The sequence below is a fragment of the Papaver somniferum genome, chromosome 5 (assembly GCF_003573695.1).
Source record: "Papaver somniferum cultivar HN1 chromosome 5, ASM357369v1, whole genome shotgun sequence".
NCBI lineage: Eukaryota > Viridiplantae > Streptophyta > Magnoliopsida > Ranunculales > Papaveraceae > Papaver > Papaver somniferum.
Genome location: NC_039362.1, coordinates 141,982,362 through 142,004,994, shown reverse-complemented (window position 1 = coordinate 142,004,994; position 22,633 = coordinate 141,982,362). Strand labels below are relative to the sequence as shown.

Here is a 22,633-nt window from a genome sequence, read left to right as displayed (position 1 = left end):
ACTACTACTGCGGATAGATTACCTTCTCAAGTTAGGCAGACCCTGAAGTACGTTCAATAATTGATAGTGAGAAGAATCGTCAGTTTAACAGCTTGGAGCTCATTGCTTCAGAGAATTTTACATCTCGCGCAGTGATGGAAGCTGTGGGTTCTTGTCTCACAAACAAGTATTCAGAAAGGCTTCATGGTAAAAGGTAAAGATGGTGCTTAATGTTGTATTTTTTCCCTGTATTTGTATTGAAATGCATTTGATCATTTCATTCTGCAATGTAGGTACTATGGTGGCAATGAGTACATTGATGAGCTAGAGACACTTTGTCAACAAAGGGCTTTGGCTGCATTTCACTTAGACCCAAAGAAATTGGGAGTTAATATCCAACCTCTGTCTGGTTCTCCTGCTAACTTTGAAGTTTACACTGCACTTCTCAACCCACATGACCGTATTATGGTAAGTTGAGGCCTCTTTCTCTTTCTCTCCAATTTTTTGAAATCAGTTTTGAACCCCTAAGGGATGTAATCAACTCACCTTTCAAAATATGGGGATGTATTAATTTGTTCATGTAACTGGCACAGGGTCTGGATCTTCCTCATGGAGGTCACTTGTCACATGGATTTATGACTCCTAAAAGACGGGTATCTGGGACTTCGATTTATTTTGAATCGATGCCCTACCGTCTTGATGAATCAACAGGTGTTGCTCTGCATTCTTATATTTTTTTAATGACTATGTGGTCTATTGTTGTTCATTTATAATTCGTTGATAATTTGCATTCATTACCAAATTCACTTGCAGGCCTTATTGATTATGATATGCTTGAGAAAACTGCCACCCTCTTTCGACCAAAACTCATCATTGTTGGTGCTAGTGCTTATCCTCGTGATTTCGATTATCCTCGAATGAGAAAGGTATACACATATCTTTTGATTATCAACAGTTGTGATTCTTAGTGATCAGAGAATCAGACTAGTTAACCCATTACGCACACCTAATTCCCTTTCCTGCTATGTTTCTTGAAGATTGCAGATTCTGTTGGGGCTTTTCTCATGATGGATATGGCTCACATAAGTGGTCTCGTTGTTGCATATGTACTTGCTGACCCATTTGAATACTGTGATGTTGTAACAACCACCACTCACAAGGTACACCTAGTCTCATTCATAAAGTCTGCAAGACTGCAACTACTGACACCAACACAAGCAACATTTTTTTTATTGGTTTAGGTTCAAGGGTCATGTTGTTTACTATGTATTCTGTTTCAATTTGCAGTCATTACGAGGTCCCAGAGGTGGCATGATTTTCTTCAAGAAAGATCCTGTTCTTTGGGTTGATATGGAATATGCGATTAACAATGTTGTTTTCCCAGGGTTACAGGTAACTAAAACTGTAGCGGTTATTTGTGATTTATCATTGGTTCAACATTATAACATTTTTTAGGTTTGTTACAGTTGTTTTTCGTGTATGAATTGACAGTACATATATGGCGTACTGATACAAAACTCTTCTAATTTTGTTATATTTGAAGTTTTTCCAATTTTTTTGGTTCGATCCATGAGTATGTATGTATAATACTGATAGGAAGTGCTATTTTCTGTGTTTTTGCTCCTTTTTCAGTCTTACCCTTCAGTACTTACGTGAAATACTGTAATATTTCTTTCGATTCTCTTATTTTTCATAGATCTGTCACCTGTTGTTGTCACACTGTTGATTTGTAGTTCATGAATCTTCAGTACATATGTCGCATACTCATAGGAAGTGCTCCTTGTTATGTTTGATTCAGTACGTATATGAAATATTGAAATAGATGCTCTTTGTTACGTTTGATTCAGTACTGGAATTGGATATGGAGATTATCTGGAGCTGCAGTTCAGAACTTATTGCAAGAAATGACAGATTTTGAATGATAGGAACATGAGTTGTTGTTGGTTCAGATTTGCAAGCTTGTGAAATCGGTGGTGGTCTTGATGAAGTTACAAATTGGTTGTGACGTGTGTTTGAAAGAAGGTGTGATGCAAATGGATTTGGAGGAACGTAGAAGGTTGGGTTGCTACATTGTATGATCCTACAATGTATGTGATGTAATACGTTTTCTAATTTATTTATCATTGATTCTTACAGATTTGTACTCTACCTGGAAGCAGTGCAGCAAATATGTACTCGAATTTGTAAGCATTCAGATATATAATTGGATTTGTAAGCAGTACGACAGATATGTACTCAGACAGATATGTACTCAAATTTGTAAGCAGTGTAGCAAATATGTACTCGAATTTTTAAGCAGTGTACCAGATATGTACTCAAATTTGTAAGCAGTAGACACACACGTTTGGTAGTAATGAGCATTATGGACATTTTCATGTTTTAATTAATTTTGGACCTCCGGATAAAAAAAAATTCCGGTTGGACCCTACTATAAATAACTATATGGGCCCAGGACCAAACAAGAAATTTTCCTTCTAAATAACGGTGTTCAATCTGCAATGCATTTGCTTAAACTGAATGAGCCACCAGGTGTAGCTTTTCATCTTTCCCAACAGTGTGTGGAGATGGCAAGCGTTAGTGATGGTGTCAATTGCGTGGGATTTGAGGTTCAAAACCTTAGACTTTCATCATTATTTGGTCGGTGCAGATTGTCACCGGGCCAACTCACCTGGACTGGACGGAAAAAAAAAAAGGCGGAAGATTAATCATCAAAGAAAAAGAAGATTAAGGATAAAGAATTCATTTGTGTTAAGAAAAACTATGAGCAAGAAACCCAAAAATTGGGAGAAGAAGCGGCTAACTGTGTAAACCTTGTCATTAAACCAAAGAATGAAAATACACAAATAGGAAAGAGCCGGGAACTCAACTCACCACCTGACAGAGAAGCTATTAAGACTTCCGAGTTTCAAGGCAGATCCCAACTGAACCAAAACAAATCCATAAAAAATTACTAGAAAATAAGAATGGTACAGTAATTTAGGTCCCAAGCATAAGAAAAGTTCTAGTCTTGAGAGGGAGTTAAACTCGACAGTCAACAATACCAAATTTCTTTCTGAAACAAGAATATTAGACATGGTGGTGATGACCCTTGAGATTCCATCCAGATACAAGAAGAAGTTGGCAACAACAAACATACATGGTATTACTGCCAAGTTGAGATGTTTGCATTTTGGGGTTCCTGAGCCATAACAGGTGAAGCATGAACTCGATGTTTTCATTAGTTTTGGTGGGGGTGCGCCAGGCCTTTGCAGTAGTGCAACGCAAGGGCGACGCATGAGAACCCCAGCAGCAAGCTGCTGTGATGGGAACTCCCCCATGAAAAAAATTAATTTAATATCGTGTGAGCCGATGGCTCACATATCAGATATTAAACTGATAAGAACAGATACTACACTTGATCTTAGCCAAAAGGCCGAGAAAGGTATGCTTGTTCTCGTTATTGGCTTCCTTATTTATACCGTCTCTTTTCCATTCCGCTGCTCTGGACTAGTCCATGTGGGACCTTATCTCGATCTCCATGGGACTGATACGAGTCCAGTTTATTTGGAGCACAATAATTCGCCTGATGCATGAGATTAAAGCTTGATGGAGTGGCATTTAATCATCGTTAAGTGATGATTTTAGTATTTAATAATTGGCTTGATGGTTGCAAAGATATTTTCGAAGCAATGCATCAACTAGTTACGACACCTTCAGCTTTGAACATCATGGAACTATTACTTGTTACTTCCACTGACAGAAATATAGTAAGCTACTGTATAGCTTACTGCTAGGCCCTTTGGCCTCTACAAAATCTAAGAAACTGCATCTTGGTCTGTAATGTGTTCCTTGAGCAACACCAGGAGATGTGGTCAGGAAAGATATTTGCGGCATAATGCAATTTAAATAAGAATTACTCTAGTTTGCGGTTTTGTTTTGCTCGGAAAGAAGAGAAACAGCCATTGTTTGGTGATAAAAATTATGAATGAAAAGTAGTAGTGAACATGGTTATACAATTAGATTGTTGTATTGTATGTTTGAGATCGAAGAATCAATGTATTACTGCGACTTAACTGAAGGCAGACATTGCTTTTCTAAATAACCCATGAACAGAGAAAGAAAAAACAAAAGCTAGATTGTACCACTTGAAACAAGTTTTCTGAATAAGGAAAACTTGTACTATGTGAATTAGACCTACCTCTCTTGAACCACTTCTGCACCAGACATATTCATCTACTGCCATAGCTTGTGCAAAGCTGGATGTTACATAGCTTTATTAATTGCTTGAACTGTTTTCAGTGTCTTGAGCCGTTATGTATCTCCGTTTTTTTCTTATTTGTTTGTGAATGCAGTTAGACGGTTCCCAAGCATCATGTAAGGTACTGAACAACAGTCTTTTTGATGTACCTCTGCAGTGATTACTGTTTGTTTGATTTCAGATTGATTTTCTATTAATTATTTGGAAGAGTGGTCTCAGGATCGAATCCCTCCCCCTACTGATTGTGCATATATATTATTATATATATAACATTAGTCCGGGAGCGGGGCTTTGGGGGTCTTGGGAGGTCTCTTGAATTTGGAAAGTATTTTTGTTGTGTTTAAAAGAATTTTTCAAACCGTTTTACTGCACTTAATTATGTTTTAATTGCGCTAATTATGGCATGATTTATTTGCCCGTTTTTTGACTGTTTTGAATGGAATTTTAATTGCAGCAATTAATCCAATTTATTCTCCATTATTCTGCATTGACTGCCTGGTTATAAAAACAGTTTTGAGAACAGAAAGAAGATACAAGTTTTTACACTATTGTTTTTCTGAGAATCAAGAGACCAAAAATACTTAGCAAAATAGAGAGAGTAAAAGTGATCAATTTCTTATTGTGTGCGTGAGAGATCGAAAGAGTGTTTTTTTTCTCGGCTGTTCTATCCTGGGGGCGTTGTGGCGGAAAAGAACTGCTTGCACAAAATTCAAGGCAGAGCCACGAAACGTCCTAAAGAGAGCGACCTGGTCGTGACTCAGCCGTCAGTTTGTTTCGTGTCTTAATCACTGTTTTGCAGGTATGAAATCGGCAATTGTTCCAACAGTACATGTCTGCCTTAGAAAATAGAGTTTCCTAGGAACAAATTTGGGCAGAGACGAGTTTATGGGCATGAGTGTATTTTCAAATTTGCCTTCCTAGTAAAGGTTTGCTAATTTCACTGCAAAAACAGCCTTAGCTAAGTACTCTCTAGCAAACTACCAGGCACTTCATTTTTGTTTCCAAACAATTTCTTGGTCAGTTTTGATTATTTATAAGTTCTGACATAATACATTCTATGACAGTTGCAGAGGTTTCGTCTCCGCCAAAAACTTCAAGCATCAACTATATTAGCTAATGTTTTTAAGACCAAGTCTCGCCACCTTTGATATTGCTTCTGCTGAGACTAAGGTTATCTGATTCAACATGGAGGAGCAGATCCATAAAGTTTCTTTGAACGTTTTTAGCACTATCAATAAGAGGACGCGTGGAGTGTCATTAGTTCAGTTGCGTACTCGATGTTCAATTGCATAGTATTGTTACCATCATTCTTCTATTCACTGGAAATGATTAGTTCTAATTTTCATTAAAGGAATTTTGCTTTAGGTCGTACGCTGAGGAAAAATATCCATTGCAAATAGGAAAATTGAACATGGAGACTCAAAGTAAATAGTGGTACATAAAGCTTAATGTGTTGACAACCATCGATGTCGTCGGTTTGCATGTTGCAATTTTTTTTATTTTGAGGATCGTTGGGTTCTTCTTAAAGAAAGAGAAACCCTCCAAAAATAGGCAACTAATCTTTCTGGACTTGCTAACCGAAGGAGAAATAATAAGCTTCTGAAATGTACTCATTCTGCTTCTAGGTGAAGGAAAGGTTGCCTTCCTAGTGATTCTTCTCGAGGTAAGGAAAACCTAAAAAGGGGATTGAAATAGTATTCACTTTGATTCATTCTCGTATATTATGCTAATGGTAGAAGGAACACAAGTATCTTTCTTGCACCAAAAGACAACCAAGTATTCGTGTTCATTGCAAGCCTGCCTGCATATGGAACTGTAATTGAGGACAATCAAGATACAGTGAGTTGGAGGTTATTCCCAGTGCCTTGCATTGACCAGTAAGGTAATATTTGGTTTAGAATTGGCAGGGGCCGCGCGAACGCGTTCCCCCTCAGGAACAAATTATGACGTAGACTCTCCCTCATTGGGGAGATCTTAGGCGAGCACCCATCCTTAGTGTGCAATGGAGGTCGTTAACCTAGGCCATGGACATTCTTGATCATCCATAGACCCCGTCCAGGTAAGTATGTTTTCCCATTCCCATGTCTCATCTACTTATACTCGCTCGTTCCTTGTCTCTTGAATGAACACAAGCAGTGTGGGACTAATCGTTTTGCGGAGAGAAACATCTATCAGGTTTTATCTATATGGGAGGAAAATAAACACCGAGATGTTACACCGTTCAGCACCAGTGGTCTTGTGGCTTTTCTTCTTCTTCTTCTGCTCATTTTTTTCTTTTCTCTAATGCTCGGAAACCTACATCAACTATTCCTAAACATGACGGTATAATATACGATCAAAATCAACCAAGGAACTCCAGCTCAAGCCAACGTAAGACTAGTAATCGATCTTGGTGGAAAATTATTTGCATCATCATCTCGGATTCACTTGCATATTTAAGGTACGATCAATTCGAACCCCAATTCTTTACTCCTCTCTTGCAAATTAATCAGGCTCTCTGGTATTCGATTATGTAAGTTTGATTTTTTTTTTTCTTTATTGGGTCTGTATTAAATCAAGGGTTTAGGGTTTATCTTTGTCTTCAATTTTTGTTTGTGATGAATTCATCAAATGAAATTCTTGATTTGAAGTCATGATATTGGTATTTAACTAGGTATAATTTGTCCCTCCCATGAAATCTAGAAGCGGTAACTATTGACACCCAGATAATCCGTCACCTCTATATCTATTGTCTTCTTCATCACTAGGGTTTTGATGCTTCTCATGGGTCTAAAAGGACTGACCATTAAATTGGAGCACTTGTTCATTTCTACTTCAACAAGCTCTTAAGTTACTGAATTGTATGTTGAATCTCATTTTATTATGCAGTTTACTTGAATTTAAATCTATTTTTTGATTTTGTCATCCAAATCGTCATCATTAACTGTATTGAAATGTTTCCGTCTGGATATTTCAGTTGGATATGTAAGATATTGTCTATAGATGAGTAATTGAGATGCCTTTACTCTCTACTCTATCTCCTTGATGCTCCTAGATTCATTAAATAAATGGTAGTAGTTTAGGAATCATTAATTGGAGCTATTGGGCACTAACTATCTGACTGCGGGATAGAATATCTCAAGTATGAGGATGTTGCTAAGATAATTTTTGGTCTGTTCAAAAGTAATTTTGGGCAGGGCCTGCCATTTTCTATGTTATGTAGGTATATTTTACTATCAACCAGATCAAATTGTGTATTGACTGCTACCCGAGTGTAAATTACTTAAGACTTTGTACACAATGTTGTGTGAAACCCGTTGGTTCTTTATGACTTTGCTTTATCAGAATCTAAGTCTACCGTGCATATTAACACCGCCAAACGTGTTTCTTTCGGTATGTCACAGCATTGGTTTCATCAAATTCTAGGGGCATTTTGTAATGAGTGCACTGTCCTCTCTTCAGGCAATGACAGTGACGCTATAAGCTACTCTTAAAATGATTTTTGTTCTTGAACTTAATGCGGCTGCCAAGATTTAGCATAGATAAGTTTTTCCTGTCCCACCACTTCCTAAGACGAAAACCACTCCCCTGTTTTACCTTTTATGTACCGCCTCTGTTACTGCCTCAAGCACCTTTCTTTGCTCGATGTTCAATCCCTTGTGCAGCCATAGAAAAACCTCAAAAGTGGAGGTTTGTAGTGCCATATAGCTCTTGACTGATGAGCATGTTTTCTTTTTGAGTTGTTCATCTTCGATCTCAAAATCTTCACTGTCTGATACATTTTTTTGTCCATGTTTAATATCATCAGATAGGATTCTCCACTACCGGTTCCATAGTTCTTCTGCATTTGTTATTTCGCAAAATAGTAACAACGCAGTAAACATTTTAGTAATAACTTACTGGATGGGCAAGTAACTGTCTCTTCCATAGCCTCATGCTATTCTCTGTCATCGTCCATTCTTTTGGAATTTTGGAAATGCAAAGTGGTGGGTTTGGTAGTTTTGCTGTAGTGTGCATGTGTATTTATAATGTTACAAAACGATGTGATATCCTAAATCTAAAGCTAAAAGGTTATGATTTGGAACAGGGGATATATCTTCATGGATTGTGCCGGTTAGAAAAAGAGTTACCTTGTTGACTTTTGGTAATAATATTGTTTAAGGTTACGTTTTTTCTTTTGCTTCCTTTGAGGGGGTTATCAAAAACATGAATAAGTAAGCTTACCATCAATTCTTACCATTTTTCTTTTTCTTAATAAGATAAATTGTCTAGCTGACAAAGAAAAGAATACATGACGAAAAGGAAATAGATTTGTCTTCTGGTTAGAGAAGAAGTTGGTTGTTCTTATTTGACTAAATTGATTTCTCTAATTTTACCTGTTCTATGTAAGGTGTTTACCTGTTCTATGTAAGGTGTGGGATTATTTAATTTCGTACAATACTGACTTAGTTCTTATTAGGTTTGGTTTTTCTGCGTCTGTAGGTTCGTTATTGATACTTGTAAATGCTTGAAGGAGAGAAAAACTTATCTGGTTTGGAATGCTGTGGGTGTTCTTGGTGTCTCTGCTCTGAGTGATATTGTCAACGAGGTGAGATGTTTTTTCTCTTTCACATATTGTGCAAGTGAATTGTGACCATGATGCTCTTTTTTGAGTGACAATTTCCAGGAATAAAACTATTAAAGTGACACTTTTCGCAGTGTGTGTATTGTCCAGCTTGTAACCCCACAATTACTCATCGAGTTAAAACTGTATTTTACTCTCGTTAGCAGGTTTGTACACAGATCCAAGGAATGAGTGGTTTCGAACATGGTACGTCTATGTCTGTAATTGAGCTGAACGCTCTAAAGTTGTTTTAAGTCTATGTGTTGTGTCAATGTTGGTTTCTGATCCAGTGACTCATTTTTGGTGTTATTATCAACTGTAGACTACCATTGGAAAGTTTGCAGTAAGAGTGAAGATTTGTTTCCAATAGCTGCAAACTAGAGAATCGCAGCTATCTAGGTAAATTGGTAAACTGGAGTTTCACCACATTTTCGACATGTAAGCTTAGACATGCAAGTTGAACATTATGTTGAAAAGAAACCGTGGAACAAGAAGGAACACAAAGAAATGCAAATGTAAATATAAGACCTTACTAGTTATGCAAAATCCTAGAGTTACTCCCAAGAATGAAAGTAAAGAACTAAAGAAGGAAGAATCTTGCATATCAACTCACCTGTATGTGCTACTTTCTGTTGGATAATCTTTTTTTACTTTAATATCCTGAAAACAAACTTACTTGTCATTATTCTTTCAGAATTTTCTTGGAATTTGTAAATAGAAATTTTAAACTTGCAGGTGGATGCAATTCAGGCATGTGGAGGACAGATGACTGCTGATGGAAAGCATCATCGCTATGGTGGTGGCATATTATGGGGCATTCTGAAGAAACATGACCCTAATGCTTACAAAGAGATCATGGTCAAGGGCAAGGAAATTGAGGTTTGACTAAATATTTTTGCGTTACATATTTCTTTCTCCAGGCTCCTACGTATTTTGAAATTTTAATGCGTGTTCATGACTTCATTCTAAATTTTTTTTGGATATCATATCTTTCTCTAATGCAGAGGCAATTCAAACAACAAGCGCCAAAGGAATTAAACCCGTCTTTGCAAAAGACTGCACAATCCTCAATTGCTGGTCCAATGATTAACCAGACATCAGCTGGAACTGCCCTTGCACCTCCTCTAAACTGTCGACCCGCAGCTTGTAATATAAAAAGAGACCGTATATCTGTTATGAATAGGATTCGGGTACCTGTAACTTATGATGACTTGCTTGGAGAAGAAGTGGAGGACCATGAGCGAACGTGATGATTTTTTTTTCTGAATCAGGGCATACTCAGCTGATACGTGTAAAGAATGCAATTTTAATTTTGTTGATGTGATTCTTCCTTAAGATATCTGTTGTAGTTTCCTCTGAAAAAATTATGTTTCTCAAACAGGAGAAAAAAGTGAGTCTCTCTAGCAGAAGCATGTTCTTTTTTATGACACGACTAGGAACAATGGCAGCTTCTGATAATGTTTTTTTGAATGCCACAATTTTGAACACTCGGCATTAATACCTTCCAGTGTAAAACATTTTGATCACATATATATATATATGAAAGGAGTTCAATTTTGTGCACACTCCGCTGAAGAGTTCAATATTTTCATTAGGTTTTGGTTGGGGTGCGCCAGGCCCTTGCAGTAGTGCAACGCAAGGGCGACGCGTGAGAACCCCAGCAACAAGCTGCTGTGATGGGAACTCTCCCATGAAAAAATAAATTTAATATCGTGTGAGCCGATGGCTCACATATCAGATATTAAACTGATAAGAACAGATACTACACTTGATCTTAGCCAAAAGGCCGAGAAAGGTATGCTTGTTCTCAATTTGGGCTTCTGTTTTTATATTGTCTTGTTTCAATTCCTCTACTCTGGCGTAGTCCGTGTGGGACTAAATCTTGATTTCGATGCCTTAGTAGTCCTTGGACAAGTTAAGTTTAATTGGGAACTGAGATGAATCCATGGGCATGGTTAGGTCCAATTTATTTGGAGCACAATAATTGGCTTGATTTAGGTAAGTGCAGATCATGAGATCAAAGCTTAATAGGGCGGAAATTATTTACTGTGGAGTTAGTCTGATGTTCTAGCTTCAGGTGCAGGTCAATAAATAAGAGCTCATTTTTTCGTTGGCCTATCCTTGCAGAACGATTAGTCCTAAGTGTGTTTACATTCTTGCAGGAAGATTAGTATGAAGTATTCTATGGATTTAACCCTTGATTAGAAAGAGCCATTCCAGAAATTTCCAGCTGGCTTGGGAGATCTAAGGTCGAGGCAGGAATTTGGAAATAGCTTTTAACTGGCAACTGACACGTAGTACGTCATTAGCAGCGTCATTTCCCAGGCGCAAAGATGTTACGGAGTAATGCATCAACTAATTATAATCATATGACAGATTTGAATCATGGGACTAAGGGAAATTTTGTTACTTATGTTAACAGAAACATACTAGGCCCCCTAATAAATCTAAGAAACTGCAGTTGGTCTGGAGTGAGTTACTAAGAATTGTTTCCAAAGAATAAGGAAATACCCTAGCATTTTCCTTGAGCAACCCAAGAGACGAGGTCAGGAAGCACTTTATATAAAAGAAGATATTTGTAGCAGGAAGCACTTTACATAAAAGTTGCTCGAGTTCGCCGAGTAGGAGTGAATATGGGCACAAAAACAAACTGATTAAAATAGACCATGAACTAATATGGAGTGATGTGTGCCTGCCATCTAAACCGAACATTCTCCTTCGATGGGATCTGTCAAAGGACATGCCTTCAACAAAACAAGGGGTAAGCTTTGGTTTTGAAAATTGTTGGGTTCCCCTTAAAAAAGAGAAACCCTCCAAAAATAGGCGTATGCCGCTTATAAACGGCAAGCACACGGTATTCTTTAGTAAAAGGCGAAAGAATAGTTCGCTTTGTGCTTACCGCACGGCTGCGTGATTCCTTTGGGAGAGTGAGGTGCTAGTTTTATACACATCATTTTGAGTAGAGTGGTACTTCCTGACCTTTGTGGGACTAATTATTCTTCAGTTCAACTGAGATTTGAGGTTTCATTCTACGCGCTTGGAGGAATAATGGGATTCAAAACCTTATGATTTTCTACTCATTTGGTTTCCAAGGAGATGGGTAGCATGGCAAATACTTTGAGATAGATGTCACATGAATACGTGATGGAAATCACTTTGATCCCATCATCTCTCCCTCTAAGTTCTAGCAAATGGTTGTAAAAGAAAGTCGAATAGCTTTTTTAGTGTAATTAACGTTGTGTGCAAGTCCGTAAGGAAACTGCAGCTGTAGAGGTATTCCAGAAGTAGTAGTTGGATCTTTATATTTTGGGACATCCCCGTCAAGAATGCAAGATTTGGTTTATTGATTTGGGCAGGGCTACTCCTTTTTTTGACATTTTGAGTGGCCATAACGCTCAGCACAATGTATATTATATCTATCCATCATTTTAACAAACCAGTTGGTAAATCATTCTACTCCATGACCACTTTTCTGAGTAAAATCATGGATCGCTTAAAACCAAAAATATCACCAACTACCAATCTGCCATACATTCCTGGAAGGACATGATACCACCAGTGGAATAACCTTAAGAGTCCAATAAATTCTACAGCTTCGCAGAATTAGGAGTCTTATTATTATAGATAGCAAGTACAATAAGTTGTCTTTCAAATACTGGCAAACAAATGTTTTGTCCACTCCTGTGCACAATACCTTTTACCTTACATCTCCAGTGCTATGAAACAATAAGAGATACACAAAATTTGCATACATAAAAAAAAAGTGTGGATTACAAAAGGAAAGAAAACAGAAAGATTCAAAATGTGAATGTAAGATTGTTTTACAGTAAAAAAAAATCACCTTTACTATCAAACGAATACTAGACTTCTTCTCCTAGCGATCCAAAGCCGCTGATTGGCCAAATCTACAAAACAGCAGCTAACAAAGGTAAGCTTCGACTCCCAATCCAAAAGTATTGACTAAAAGGTTTGGGAACCACAAAATACCAAAATCACTTCCAGTTGTAGCAAGGCCAGAAACGTTGATTTATACATCAAATATAAGCCAAGGTTGGGTTGTTGGTGGACAAGATGGTAATAGAAGATGTGATGAACCTGTTACAGTGTTTAGAGAGAATTTGGCAACAAGACTGAAAGAGTTCACAAGTTGAGACAATGGTGGATGTCGTGAGGATAAGGTTGGCGAAATGGGGTTCAGTCGGGGAAGAAATCTAAGTCCCAAAAACAATGTTGTATGTTTACTTATGATTATTATCCAAAGAAATATTGTATCTTAAGTCTGTTCAACAACACATTCAACATTCAAGTCTCGGCAGTAAACATAAAAATATAAAACTCACCCTCCAAAACACCTTGCCTTGAACAAGACCATATGGAACAGGACCGAATTGGCGTGAGTCCATTGAGGCATATATGTTATCTCCTTGGATCCAAATATGTCCCTTTGGCACCTGTTGCACACCAGTAAGATGGAAAACCCGAACAATCAGTTAAAATGGAAAACTTCATATGCTAAAAACATTCTCGACACAATATTAAATCATATCCAAACTGAAACATACTTGGAGAAACTTGAAACTTTAAAGATAAGCAGCACAAAATTGAAAAACTTCTTTTATAGACTCTTGTCCCGTTCTTTAAAAATATTAATCAAAACCTCAGGTAATAATTACAAAGAAAAAATACAAACAACCAAGTGAGATTATCTTTTCCTTACCGTAATAGTTCGACATTTCTCAGAATTGTGCGGGTCGATCAAGTAAGTTACTTTGTCTCCTTCCATGCCCAAAATACGCTTGGTAAGAATCTTTTTAGGATTCTCAGGTGAGCGTACAAGCACTATATCTCCATTATTCACCTTCCCTAAACGAGTAGATATCTTCTCCGTCAAAACCAAATCACCTGTTATGCTTAAAGTCGGGAGCATACTAGGACCAAACACCTAGAAAAGAGAAAAAACAATCAAACACCATTGTCCTCAATAATTTACAAAGCAAGAGAGTAGAAAACTGGGATCAATCGCTTACAAGAGTAGGACTGCAGATGTAGTTGTTAGTAACATGAAGAAAGCAAAGAAATTTCCCAACTAAAATTGTTCGATCAAATGCTTCTTTTGCAATCTCAATGCCCTTTCCTTTGAACAGATTCCTCAATGCATTCATCTCTCTTTAAATTGCTTTTTCTGCGCTTCTCCAGCCTGTTCAGTTCAGAATTTAAACACACTTGAACAAAATCTTTCAAACAGAAATTTACAACCTGTTTTAAACCGACTCAACCAGTGCATTCTCTCTATATGTACAAACTCAAGAAATTCTAATTGACATTTTGTCGAACACTTCCAGGGCATAATCTATGCATCCAAATAATCACATACAAGATAAATCTTTGATTACCAACAAGAACATTAGCCTCAATTCAATACCTAAAGTAAACTAATAACGCCGCCTACAAGTAGTTCTAACAGAATAGCCCTTCAGAGAACAGACTCGAATAATGAAAGTGCCAGCCATGAACAAGGCCACTAATTTTGATATTGAATGTAAACAAATCAAGCATAATATGTGATAAAATTGATTATCATAACTGTAAAAATCTACACAGGCTATGCAAAAAGATTACCTGTTTTACTGATCGCAGACCAGCTTCACTTATGCTTTTGGCCAAAACAAAAAAAAAATATAAGAAAACAAAATCACTTGAGCTTCAAGGCATTGGTAATCTCGATGTGGAATAAACAAATCACACCCGAAAAACAAAGGCATTAAGCTTCAGAGAAGAGAGGCAAAAAAAAAAAGCAAAAAAAAAATTGGGCGCGCGGCGGCAAAAAAGTTGGACAGGCAGAACTCCGTATTCCTGCCTTGCAGGTCGCTCGTCATCCCCGCAAGGATGGGGAGCTACGTGGTTAAACTACAGATCCTGTACGCTTAGCACGATGCTCTAGGGCCTGTTTTTGTGGTATATAAACCAAAGTCAATAAGCTAACTACAAGGTGTGGGACTAAATTTGTAAGCTAAATAAAAACACACTAAACTTTTAAACCTTTCTCTGTCTGTTTTAGGAATTATGGAATCCTAATAGTAATTCTTAAATTAGGCATGGGCTTCTTCTGATTTTTCTACACGACTCTTCTGTTAGTGCTGTGCTTGAACAACTACAGTTTTGGTATAGGCCAGCTACAGTTACGATGAGATACTTGGCCACCTGACGAGAAAACTGATGTGAGTAGGTTATATCGGTTTTGGTGTGCACTTAACGTTTCATCCTTATGTTGCCTTTATAATCGATCTCTATCTTGTCTTCTGACGTTGTGGTTATCATGCGTTAAAGAATAAGTTCGAATCCACCTGACTTGGGTTGAGTGCATTTATATTATATGTGAGATGAATGAGAGGCTGATTTTGATGTACTGATCCCGAAATCACATGTCACCTCTGATTGATGGTGTTCAAGCATGCAAGACTTGTACATTATGAGATTTGAAACTGCAGAAGGACTACATTTTTAGTTGAAATTCAAGAGGTACTTTATTTCTCTTTAGGCACAAAATTTTAAAATTTATACTAGAGGACCTTATTACTCGACTATACTAGCTGTTAACATGAGCTATTAGAATACACTCATCAGACCCCCAGGTCTTTCTTCCCTTATGGTTGATCTTGTTTTCTGACCTTGTGGTTATATGCCCTTAGCTGCTCTCCATTTTCAATGACATCACACACCTTTCGTGGCTTGTGACATCACTAGCCTTCTAATGACAGCTGGTTCTCAAAAGAAGCTAAGTCCTTATTCCAGCTCCAATAAACACCTGATTTAGTTAGGCTTGAATCACTTACCACCAGAAGCAAGAATCAATGGAATTGTAATTTAATTAACCATATTATTATTGTTCTGGTTCCACTTCAATTGAATCTGACGCTAATTTCTTACCTGTGCAAATCCTTTACCAACCCTTGGTAGTGTACTTCTGGAACGGAGGGAAAAGGGTTCTGAACAATGGAATATGCTCCCGGAACAAGCAATGCAACCAGGGCAGAGAGAAGCAAATGTAATTCCGGTCTCCTGGTGATAATGTCTGTGGAACTCTTGCATGTAAGCATGTTGCGGATTTTGCTATCCTTGTAGGCCTTGGCACCATCAAAGTTTCCTCCCTCAATCATGGATGAACTGTTCAACCCATTCAGCCTCCTGCAAGTCCACGAAAAGTTGGCCTTTGGAGGTACATTACCAGCCAATGTGTTTGTGTTACCTGAAAACCCACCAAGTGTAAAATCACATCGTTTACTACCTTGACACGCTATTTTAGTTCAATTAATACATTCTTCAACGTTGTAAGAAGAGGATTTGCTGAAGGGCTGAGTGTATGCTAATGCATAAACAATTCAACCAGCTAAACCGCCACATAGAGTAGCATCTAAATTGACCTGATCTATGGAACTCAATAAGAGACTAATTGGATCTATGGAACATCCCCATCGTACACTATTTATTTATTCGGGTTTTGAGTAAATCCGTCAAGTAAATTTGTTCTCCTAATCTGGGTTACATTAAAGCCAGAACAACAGGAGATTCACAATTGCATACATTAATTATTAGACTGACTATGTGCTACAATTTCCCCCTAGGAAACCATTTAATAAAAGCAAGTGAAGAGAATGCATTAGAAAAGGAAGAAAAAAAATTCAAAATGAGAGTGTAAGATTGTTACAGTAAAAAAAAGTTACCTTTACAGTAGACTTCTTGTCCCATCAATCCAAAGCCAGACCAAACCTACAGAAATTGCAGCTAACAAATGTGAGCTTTCACTCCAATCTCAAAATTAGTGACTTAACCAGTATGGGAACCACAAAATACCAATATCACTTCATGTTGTAGCAAAGTCGAGTTAAGATGACATCAAAAACGTTGATTTATACATTTAAAAAAAAAAAAGAAAAAGAAAGAAAAAAAAAAAAAAAAGAAAACTAAATCCAAGGTTGCGCTGTTGGTGGACAGGATGGTGAGAGTAGATGTGATGAATCTGTTACAGTTGAGACAATGATGGATTCCGTGAGGATAATAAGGTTGGCGAAATGGGTTCAGTTTGGGAGGAAATGTAAGTTCAAAACAACTTGAATATTTACGCTAGATTCCACGGATCCCGTGAGGATAATAAGGTTGACGAAATGGGTTCAGGCGCGAGTCTTTTGAGGCATATATGTTATCTCCTTGGATCCAAATATGTCACCTCGGCACCTGCTTCAGACCAATGAACACATCCTTGAGATGAACTTAAAAAAATCGATACCGAAATATACTTGGGGGAAACTTGAAAGATAAGCAACACAAAATTGAAAACTTCTTTTATAGATTATTGCCTTTCTGATACTGTTCTTTAAAAAAATCAACCATAACCCCAGGTAATAACAACAAAGGAAAACACAGACAGCCAAGTGAGATTATTTTTAATTTACCATAATAACAGGGGTCGGCCAAGTAAGCTAAATTGTCTCCTTCCATGCCCAAAATATGCTTAGTAGGACTCTTTTTAGGATTCTCAGGTGAGCGTACAATAACTATATCTCCATTATTCACCTTTCGATATCTTTTCCCCCAAAACCAAATCACCAGTTAGACTTAAGGTAGTGAGCATACTAGGACCATACACCTGGAAAAAGAGAAGAAGGCCAAGAAAAAACATTCAAACGCAATTGTCCTTTAAACTGCAGAGTCAGAGAGTAGAAAATTGTGATCAATGGCTTACAAGAGTAGGACTGCAGATATAGGTGTTAGTTACAGGAAGAAAGCAAAGAAATTTCCCAACTAAAATTGTTCGATCAAATGCTTCTTTTGCAATCTCAATGCCCTTTCCTTTCAACAGATTCCTCTATCCATTCATCTCTCTTTATATTGCTTTTTCTGCGCTTCTCCAGCCTGTTAAGTTCAGAATTCAAACCCACTTAAACAAAATCTTTCAAACAGCAAATTTACAACCTGTTTTAAACTGACTCAAACAGTGCATTCTCTCTGTATGTACATAATTAAGAAATTCTAAACGACATTTCGTCGAACACTTCCATGGTACAATCTATGCATCCAAATAATCACATACAACACAAATCACATACAAGCATTAACACTAGACTCAAATACCTAAAGTAAACTAATACATGCCGCCGATAAGTAGTTTTCACAGAATAAATAACCCTTGGAAGAACAGACTCGAACGATGATTACCTGTTTTACTGATCACAGACCAGCTTCACTTTTCGCCACAACAAGGGAAAAATAAAATCACTTGAGCTTGAAGTTCCCGTCCACCCTGCGGTAATCAATAAAACTAAGCTTCGGGAAGGCAATGGAAAGCAGAAAAAAAAAATCGCCTGCTAGATCAGCCGCCAACTGCTGGCATTGGTCGCTCGGAATGCCCGCAAGGAGCGAACTGCGAGGTTAAACTACAGATCCTGTACGCTTAACTCGGTGCTAATTCTGCAGATCTTGCTGTACAGATACCAAAGCCAGATGAGTAATCTATAAGATGTGGGACTAAATATTATAAGCTAAACAAAGAACCACTAGATTTTTCTGTCTGTTTTTACGCTCCAGGGATAAGTGAAATTTAGGATCCTAATGATTCTCAAATTAGGAACGGGATTCTTGTGGTTTCTGTCTTTCAAACACAGATTTGGAAGAAAGTGAAATGATTGACTGAATGGGAATTCTGTTTCTACATCTATCAGTATGTGTTTTGGTTTTGGAGTCATCTTTATCAGTTATCACTCACTAAATGAAAGACAGCCTTCAATGACAATGATAGATGAAAGATATGACTTAAGCAACAACCATTAGATCAGGAAACACAAGAATTGCACAATCTGTTGCAGATTCTGGGAGACTCACCAACTCTAGTGGAAAAGAGGACACACTACTTGGTTCTTCACTACATTGTTATTTGTCTTTATAACTAGCTATTCAAATGTGTCATGAGTCTCTCTTTACTTCTTATTCTTCTTTTTTCCCACCTGAAATAGAACAAAGATGAAACCAAAGAAAGCCTTGATAAAGGTTTGCCTGTTGTGTCTATCTCAACTGGGATTCAGCAGAGTTCCTGTATGGAGAGCATGGAGATGTTGAAACAGCAAATAAAGTAGTCTTGGAATCAGGGGATGTACTGATATGTGGTGGTAAATCCAGACATATTTCATGGTCGATTCTTCCAGATATATAGCTTTGGCTGCTGAAGCCAATCTCCGTCCAGGACGACTAAATTTAACCTTCAGAAAGTACTGAATTGTGTTCGAAATGAAGTCTTTTTCCATATTGGTCTACCTTTGGGTCCAAGTTGTTTCTTTCAATATTTTTTGGCCCAAAAAAAGAACAACAACAAGAAGCAGATGATTTTCAAAAAAAGAACATCATTGACAAAGCTTTCTAAGTTCAGAGATAGGTTACAAAAAATTTAACAGGAATTCAGTTAAACGTAATCTTCTTTGATATGCTTAAAATGCCGCTGAAGATTGGGACCTATCATCAGTTTTGGATGATATCAACGAGATTTGCTTGCTTAACAACAAAAAGTAATTCCTGCCCACACATATTGTTTTAAATCGTTTGACTTCTACCTGTATCCGAGATTCTGGCTTTGAAGAATTTGATTGTCCTCTAGAAGGCGGTCATATTCAAGCAGTAGGTCGTTGGATTGCTTCTGAAGGGCAGCAACGTCAGATTCTGCTGCAAGTACTCGTTTATCCTTTTCTTCAGATTCTGATTTCATCTTTTTCAAATTCTCTTTCAGTTTGGAGACTTCTTCATTTAACAGTCTTCTTTCCTTTGAAGCTTTTTCTTCCTTCTCTTTGATTTTCAGCTGAAGTTTTTCCACTTCCTCTTTGCAAAACTGGGCTTTAGTCTTTAGACCACACATTTTCGTAAGATAGTGGTGCAACCGGTAAATAATGAACCAGAGGAAAAGGGAGAATGCTGCAGCGTAGCAAAGAAAATGAAAACCCATAAAGAGATGAATCAATGACTGTTTGGAATAATACATAAGAAATACTGCGAAAAGAAACCTTATGCAACTGACGACATGCATGGAAATCTCTGAAACATATCTATTTCATGTCGCTACCTTGTAAACTGGTTTAGAAGTTCCATACATACATGAGCTGTAAACAGATTCTAATTATGTCTACCAAAGAAACTAAACCGACATAGAAGAAGCAATTCAATCTCTATGCAACTTTGATATGAAACTTTGAGATCAAAGCATACAGCTGAATTAGCCTAAAGTGTAATGCTGCAAGCTGGTGGAAACAAGACTACCAGCTGAAAGGGAACACTTCAAACTCATTTGAACTTGATAGGCCAATTACTTTTTGATCGGTCTGTAGGAACTAGAGTGCTGACGAACTTTGAACTCAGATCATGAATATCAAAACCCAACAACTTTACCACTCTATTAGAGAAACATCTGCAACAGTTTGAACACATTATCAATGAACAAGTTTGGCTAATTGGCTTCTTCAAGTTTGTAAACCAATGCGGATGCTTTTCTAGTAGAGCAGTAAAATCATTAGATGTTCATATCTACAACTTGAATTCGAAACTCGTCAGCATCCTAATTCCTACCGACCAATCAAAAATAAATGGTAACCTAATCCAAGATCAAACCTACCGAAAACTGATGCTACTTAACCACTCTCACGTGATATAAATATATTCATTTAGTCGTGATATCACTCACGAACCAGTAACCTTTTTGATTGTCACTGTACTCCTGACTTTAATTTCCCTTGTGGTAGAAAGATCATTTTAGATGTTAAGGATCGGTTGTGAAAGAACCAAGTGAGATATTGAGGGTAAAGACAATCATTTGGCTTTGTTTCCTGCTTAACAATAACTTTGGACAAATAAAGAATGCCCATATCCTAGACTGCCATTTAGTACCAATGTTGTAACATGAAAACCAGCATTGAGTGTCTAGCGATGACTTTCACACCGTAGGTGTAACATTGTCGCAAGTTTCAGTTCACCAACACTAACCAAGAGAAAGACACCCAAGTCCCTGTGATTGGTTTAGTTGTGCTGTTGCAGTATTCTAATTTCTAATTACATATGATTATGAGATTGTAAATCTTTCTTGCCCATTGCTTCAACTATGTAATAAGAGGATTTGCTGAAGGGGCTAACTGTATGATAATGAATAAACAATTCAACCAGCTAAACCGCCATTAAGCATCAATTCATCCATAGAGTAGCATCTAAATTGACCTGGCCCATAGAACTCAATCAGAGACTAATTGGGTCCATGGAACACCGCCATCGTACGCATTTATTTATTCAGGTTTTGAGTAAATCCGTCATCTAAATTTGTTTTCCTGAGCTAGGTTACACTAAAGCCACAACATTCCAATTCCAAATTAGATATCACTTAACTGAAGTTGCCGAACCTTCACACAGTTTCTACATCAAAAGCATACAAATTTGTTACCTTCTAAAGATTAATCTCATCTGGATTACCATGTACCATGGACATTAGAAACAACACTTTCAAAATCCATACTTTGATACGTCGATCATCTCCCGTTAACTTACCTAGTCCAAAGAGTCCAAACTAATTGTCTAACCCTGCATTCTACCTCTAGATGATAGAAAGCGCATATCTTTCAGACTTCTGCAGTAGCTTAAATTTCCTTTACATAACCTAATTAGTAATTACTCATCATTTTTCTCCCAAAACCCTAATTTCTAATTTCAAAATGAAATAAAGCTTTGTATAAGATTCCAAAATTTCCCATTTCTAAGAAGTACACAAGAAACAAATCTACAACCCTAAATCGTACATCAAAGTGATTACAATCAAACCTTTACAGTTAAATCTACACTAGTGTTAACAAACAAACAAGCATCAAATACAGAAAATTCAAAAAGAGAGATTGAGATAGAGGGTACAGTACCAATCAGTGAGGAGTCAAGAAGGTGAGTTCTAACAAGAACTTGATCCATTGGTGTGAGAGTACCATGCTTGACATTTTTGTTCTGGATCCAAAGAAAGTTGTAAACACTGGAAGCAAGTATCAAAGACATAACTCCTACAATAGTTTTAACTGTGATTTCTGGTCCTTTACCAGTCTTTAACTGGTCTATCACTTTCATTACTAAATCTCTGAATGGTCCGATCTTTACTACTAGAAGAAATGCCATGATTCCTTCAACAATCAAAACCATAATTAATAACTGATACATCTCTCTATCTCTATTTCTATCCTTGTCTCTCTTTGTAAAATTTCTATCTAAAGAGAGATTTTCCTCCTGATTTGAAGCTCAAAGCTTCTGCCTTTCATGGAGCTACAGAGAGGTGAAGGAGAAAAGAGAAATGGGTTCTGGAACTCAAAACCCCAAAAGCTAAGAAAATGAAAATGTGTGCGTGTATAGGGAATAATAAAGTGGTGTCAGTGAAGGAGAAGAATGTGTGAAGAAATTATTATTAAGTGAGATAACTATGGGGTTATTTGGTAAAGTAATGTTTGTTAACACAGCCTTGAAGCAAACATTTTGTAGGGTATAGCAGTATAGAGTACTTTGAAGAGCTAAATCCCAGGGTTTGTTTGGTGGGTGGAAACCAAAATGAAAATGTCTTATTTGTTTGGATTTGACTCTAGGTTTGAGTATAATTTTGCGTCTTACTCGGTTGGGATGTGACGTCAGATCGTTTGTTTTCTTCAGTATGTCTGAAAGTTTGAATCAGCTCATGCATTTGATTTGAAGTTATCTAATAAGTCATATATGTAGTCGAGAACCGTCAAGTGGTATGATGGTCCTCGTGCTCCTTCTCAATGTGGAAATGGGGGTTTGAATTATAT

General features: G+C 37.3%; 5 protein-coding genes and 5 non-coding genes across 16 annotated transcripts; 2 read left to right on the top strand and 8 right to left on the bottom strand.

The window, feature by feature from the left end:
• Nucleotides 1-41: 41 nt before the first annotated feature.
• LOC113279749 (serine hydroxymethyltransferase 3, chloroplastic-like) lies at nt 42-4,376 on the top strand (the record flags this gene model as incomplete). Its single annotated transcript, XM_026528419.1, has 9 exons — nt 42-193; nt 273-447; nt 573-690; nt 793-905; nt 1,017-1,139; nt 1,267-1,371; nt 1,827-1,878; nt 3,604-3,725; nt 4,311-4,376. Coding segments are annotated over 9 exons (1,026 nt in total), but the record flags the coding sequence as incomplete, so codon positions are not given.
• On the bottom strand, nt 3,207-3,404 carry LOC113284658. Its single transcript, XR_003328298.1, has one exon. It is a non-coding gene; the product is annotated as a U2 spliceosomal RNA (small nuclear RNA).
• A 1,743-nt stretch (nt 4,377-6,119) lies between the features above and the next one.
• Nucleotides 6,120-6,283, bottom strand: LOC113284855. Its single transcript, XR_003328408.1, has one exon. It is a non-coding gene; the product is annotated as a U1 spliceosomal RNA (small nuclear RNA).
• Nucleotides 6,284-6,371: 88 nt separating this feature from the next.
• LOC113277906 lies at nt 6,372-10,133 on the top strand. 6 transcript variants are annotated; one of them, XR_003325203.1, is made up of 6 exons: nt 6,372-6,656; nt 8,678-8,783; nt 8,966-9,005; nt 9,121-9,413; nt 9,534-9,677; nt 9,803-10,133. XR_003325203.1 is itself a non-coding variant. In XM_026526880.1 (4 exons), the coding sequence occupies exons 3-4, from the start codon at nt 9,564-9,566 to the stop codon at nt 10,046-10,048; spliced, it is 360 nt and encodes a 119-aa protein (XP_026382665.1). In that variant the 5' UTR covers nt 6,372-6,656; nt 8,678-8,783; nt 9,534-9,563; the 3' UTR covers nt 10,049-10,133. The 6 variants fall into 6 exon arrangements, 3 of the variants coding, with proteins under 3 accessions (XP_026382665.1, XP_026382664.1, XP_026382663.1); XR_003325204.1 differs by having other exon boundaries at nt 8,655-8,783; nt 9,121-9,197; XR_003325202.1 differs by having other exon boundaries at nt 8,655-8,783.
• Nucleotides 10,134-10,400: 267 nt separating this feature from the next.
• On the bottom strand, nt 10,401-10,597 carry LOC113285092. Its single transcript, XR_003328590.1, has one exon. It is a non-coding gene; the product is annotated as a U2 spliceosomal RNA (small nuclear RNA).
• Nucleotides 10,598-10,984: 387 nt separating this feature from the next.
• On the bottom strand, nt 10,985-11,133 carry LOC113284705. Its single transcript, XR_003328333.1, has one exon. It is a non-coding gene; the product is annotated as a U4 spliceosomal RNA (small nuclear RNA).
• A 453-nt stretch (nt 11,134-11,586) lies between these two features.
• LOC113284719 lies at nt 11,587-11,707 on the bottom strand. The gene has a single exon (XR_003328343.1). It is a non-coding gene; the product is annotated as a U5 spliceosomal RNA (small nuclear RNA).
• A 723-nt stretch (nt 11,708-12,430) lies between these two features.
• On the bottom strand, nt 12,431-14,707 carry LOC113277904 (mitochondrial inner membrane protease subunit 1-like). Its single transcript, XM_026526875.1, has 5 exons — nt 14,418-14,707; nt 13,826-13,995; nt 13,516-13,740; nt 13,139-13,249; nt 12,431-12,703 (listed from the first exon to the last, which is right to left on the bottom strand). Exons 2-5 carry the CDS (start codon nt 13,958-13,960, stop codon nt 12,659-12,661), a joined length of 516 nt encoding a protein of 171 aa, XP_026382660.1. The 5' UTR covers nt 13,961-13,995; nt 14,418-14,707; the 3' UTR covers nt 12,431-12,658.
• Nucleotides 14,708-15,369: 662 nt separating this feature from the next.
• Nucleotides 15,370-18,482, bottom strand: LOC113277905. 2 transcript variants are annotated; one of them, XM_026526876.1, is made up of 6 exons: nt 18,012-18,482; nt 17,539-17,708; nt 17,249-17,442; nt 16,520-16,565; nt 15,726-16,044; nt 15,370-15,603 (listed from the first exon to the last, which is right to left on the bottom strand). In XM_026526876.1, exons 3-6 carry the CDS (start codon nt 17,249-17,251, stop codon nt 15,582-15,584), a joined length of 390 nt encoding a protein of 129 aa, XP_026382661.1. In that variant the 5' UTR covers nt 17,252-17,442; nt 17,539-17,708; nt 18,012-18,482; the 3' UTR covers nt 15,370-15,581. The 2 variants fall into 2 exon arrangements, with proteins under 2 accessions (XP_026382661.1, XP_026382662.1); XM_026526877.1 differs by lacking the exons at nt 17,249-17,442; nt 17,539-17,708; nt 18,012-18,482 and adding an exon at nt 16,650-16,710.
• A 690-nt stretch (nt 18,483-19,172) lies between these two features.
• Nucleotides 19,173-22,210, bottom strand: LOC113282986 (B-cell receptor-associated protein 31-like). The gene is made up of 2 exons (XM_026532091.1): nt 21,728-22,210; nt 19,173-19,751 (listed from the first exon to the last, which is right to left on the bottom strand). The coding sequence occupies exons 1-2, from the start codon at nt 22,014-22,016 to the stop codon at nt 19,393-19,395; spliced, it is 648 nt and encodes a 215-aa protein (XP_026387876.1). The 5' UTR covers nt 22,017-22,210; the 3' UTR covers nt 19,173-19,392.
• Between the last annotated feature and the right edge of the window lie 423 nt (nt 22,211-22,633).

Coding starts and splice junctions, on each gene's coding strand:
- LOC113277906 (XM_026526880.1), top strand. CDS start 9,564: ATGACTGCTGATGGAAAGCATCATCGCTATGGTGGTGGCATATTATGG. Junction 9,678..9,802: donor TCAAGGGCAAGGAAATTGAG/GTTTGACTAAAT, acceptor TCTCTAATGCAG/AGGCAATTCAAACAACAAGC.
- LOC113277904 (XM_026526875.1), bottom strand. CDS start 13,960: ATGAATGCATTGAGGAATCTGTTCAAAGGAAAGGGCATTGAGATTGCA. Junction 13,741..13,825: donor ACATCTGCAGTCCTACTCTT/GTAAGCGATTGA, acceptor TCTCTTTTCTAG/GTGTTTGGTCCTAGTATGCT. Junction 12,704..13,138: donor AAGGCAAGGTGTTTTGGAGG/GTGAGTTTTATA, acceptor GCTGTTTTGTAG/ATTTGGCCAATCAGCGGCTT.
- LOC113277905 (XM_026526876.1), bottom strand. Junction 16,045..16,519: donor ACAAGAAGTCTACTGTAAAG/GTAACTTTTTTT, acceptor GTGGGTTTTCAG/GTAACACAAACACATTGGCT. Junction 15,604..15,725: donor TTGGTAAAGGATTTGCACAG/GTAAGAAATTAG, acceptor TAACTAAATCAG/GTGTTTATTGGAGCTGGAAT.
- LOC113282986 (XM_026532091.1), bottom strand. CDS start 22,016: ATGTATCAGTTATTAATTATGGTTTTGATTGTTGAAGGAATCATGGCA. Junction 19,752..21,727: donor TCTTGACTCCTCACTGATTG/GTACTGTACCCT, acceptor GCTACGCTGCAG/CATTCTCCCTTTTCCTCTGG.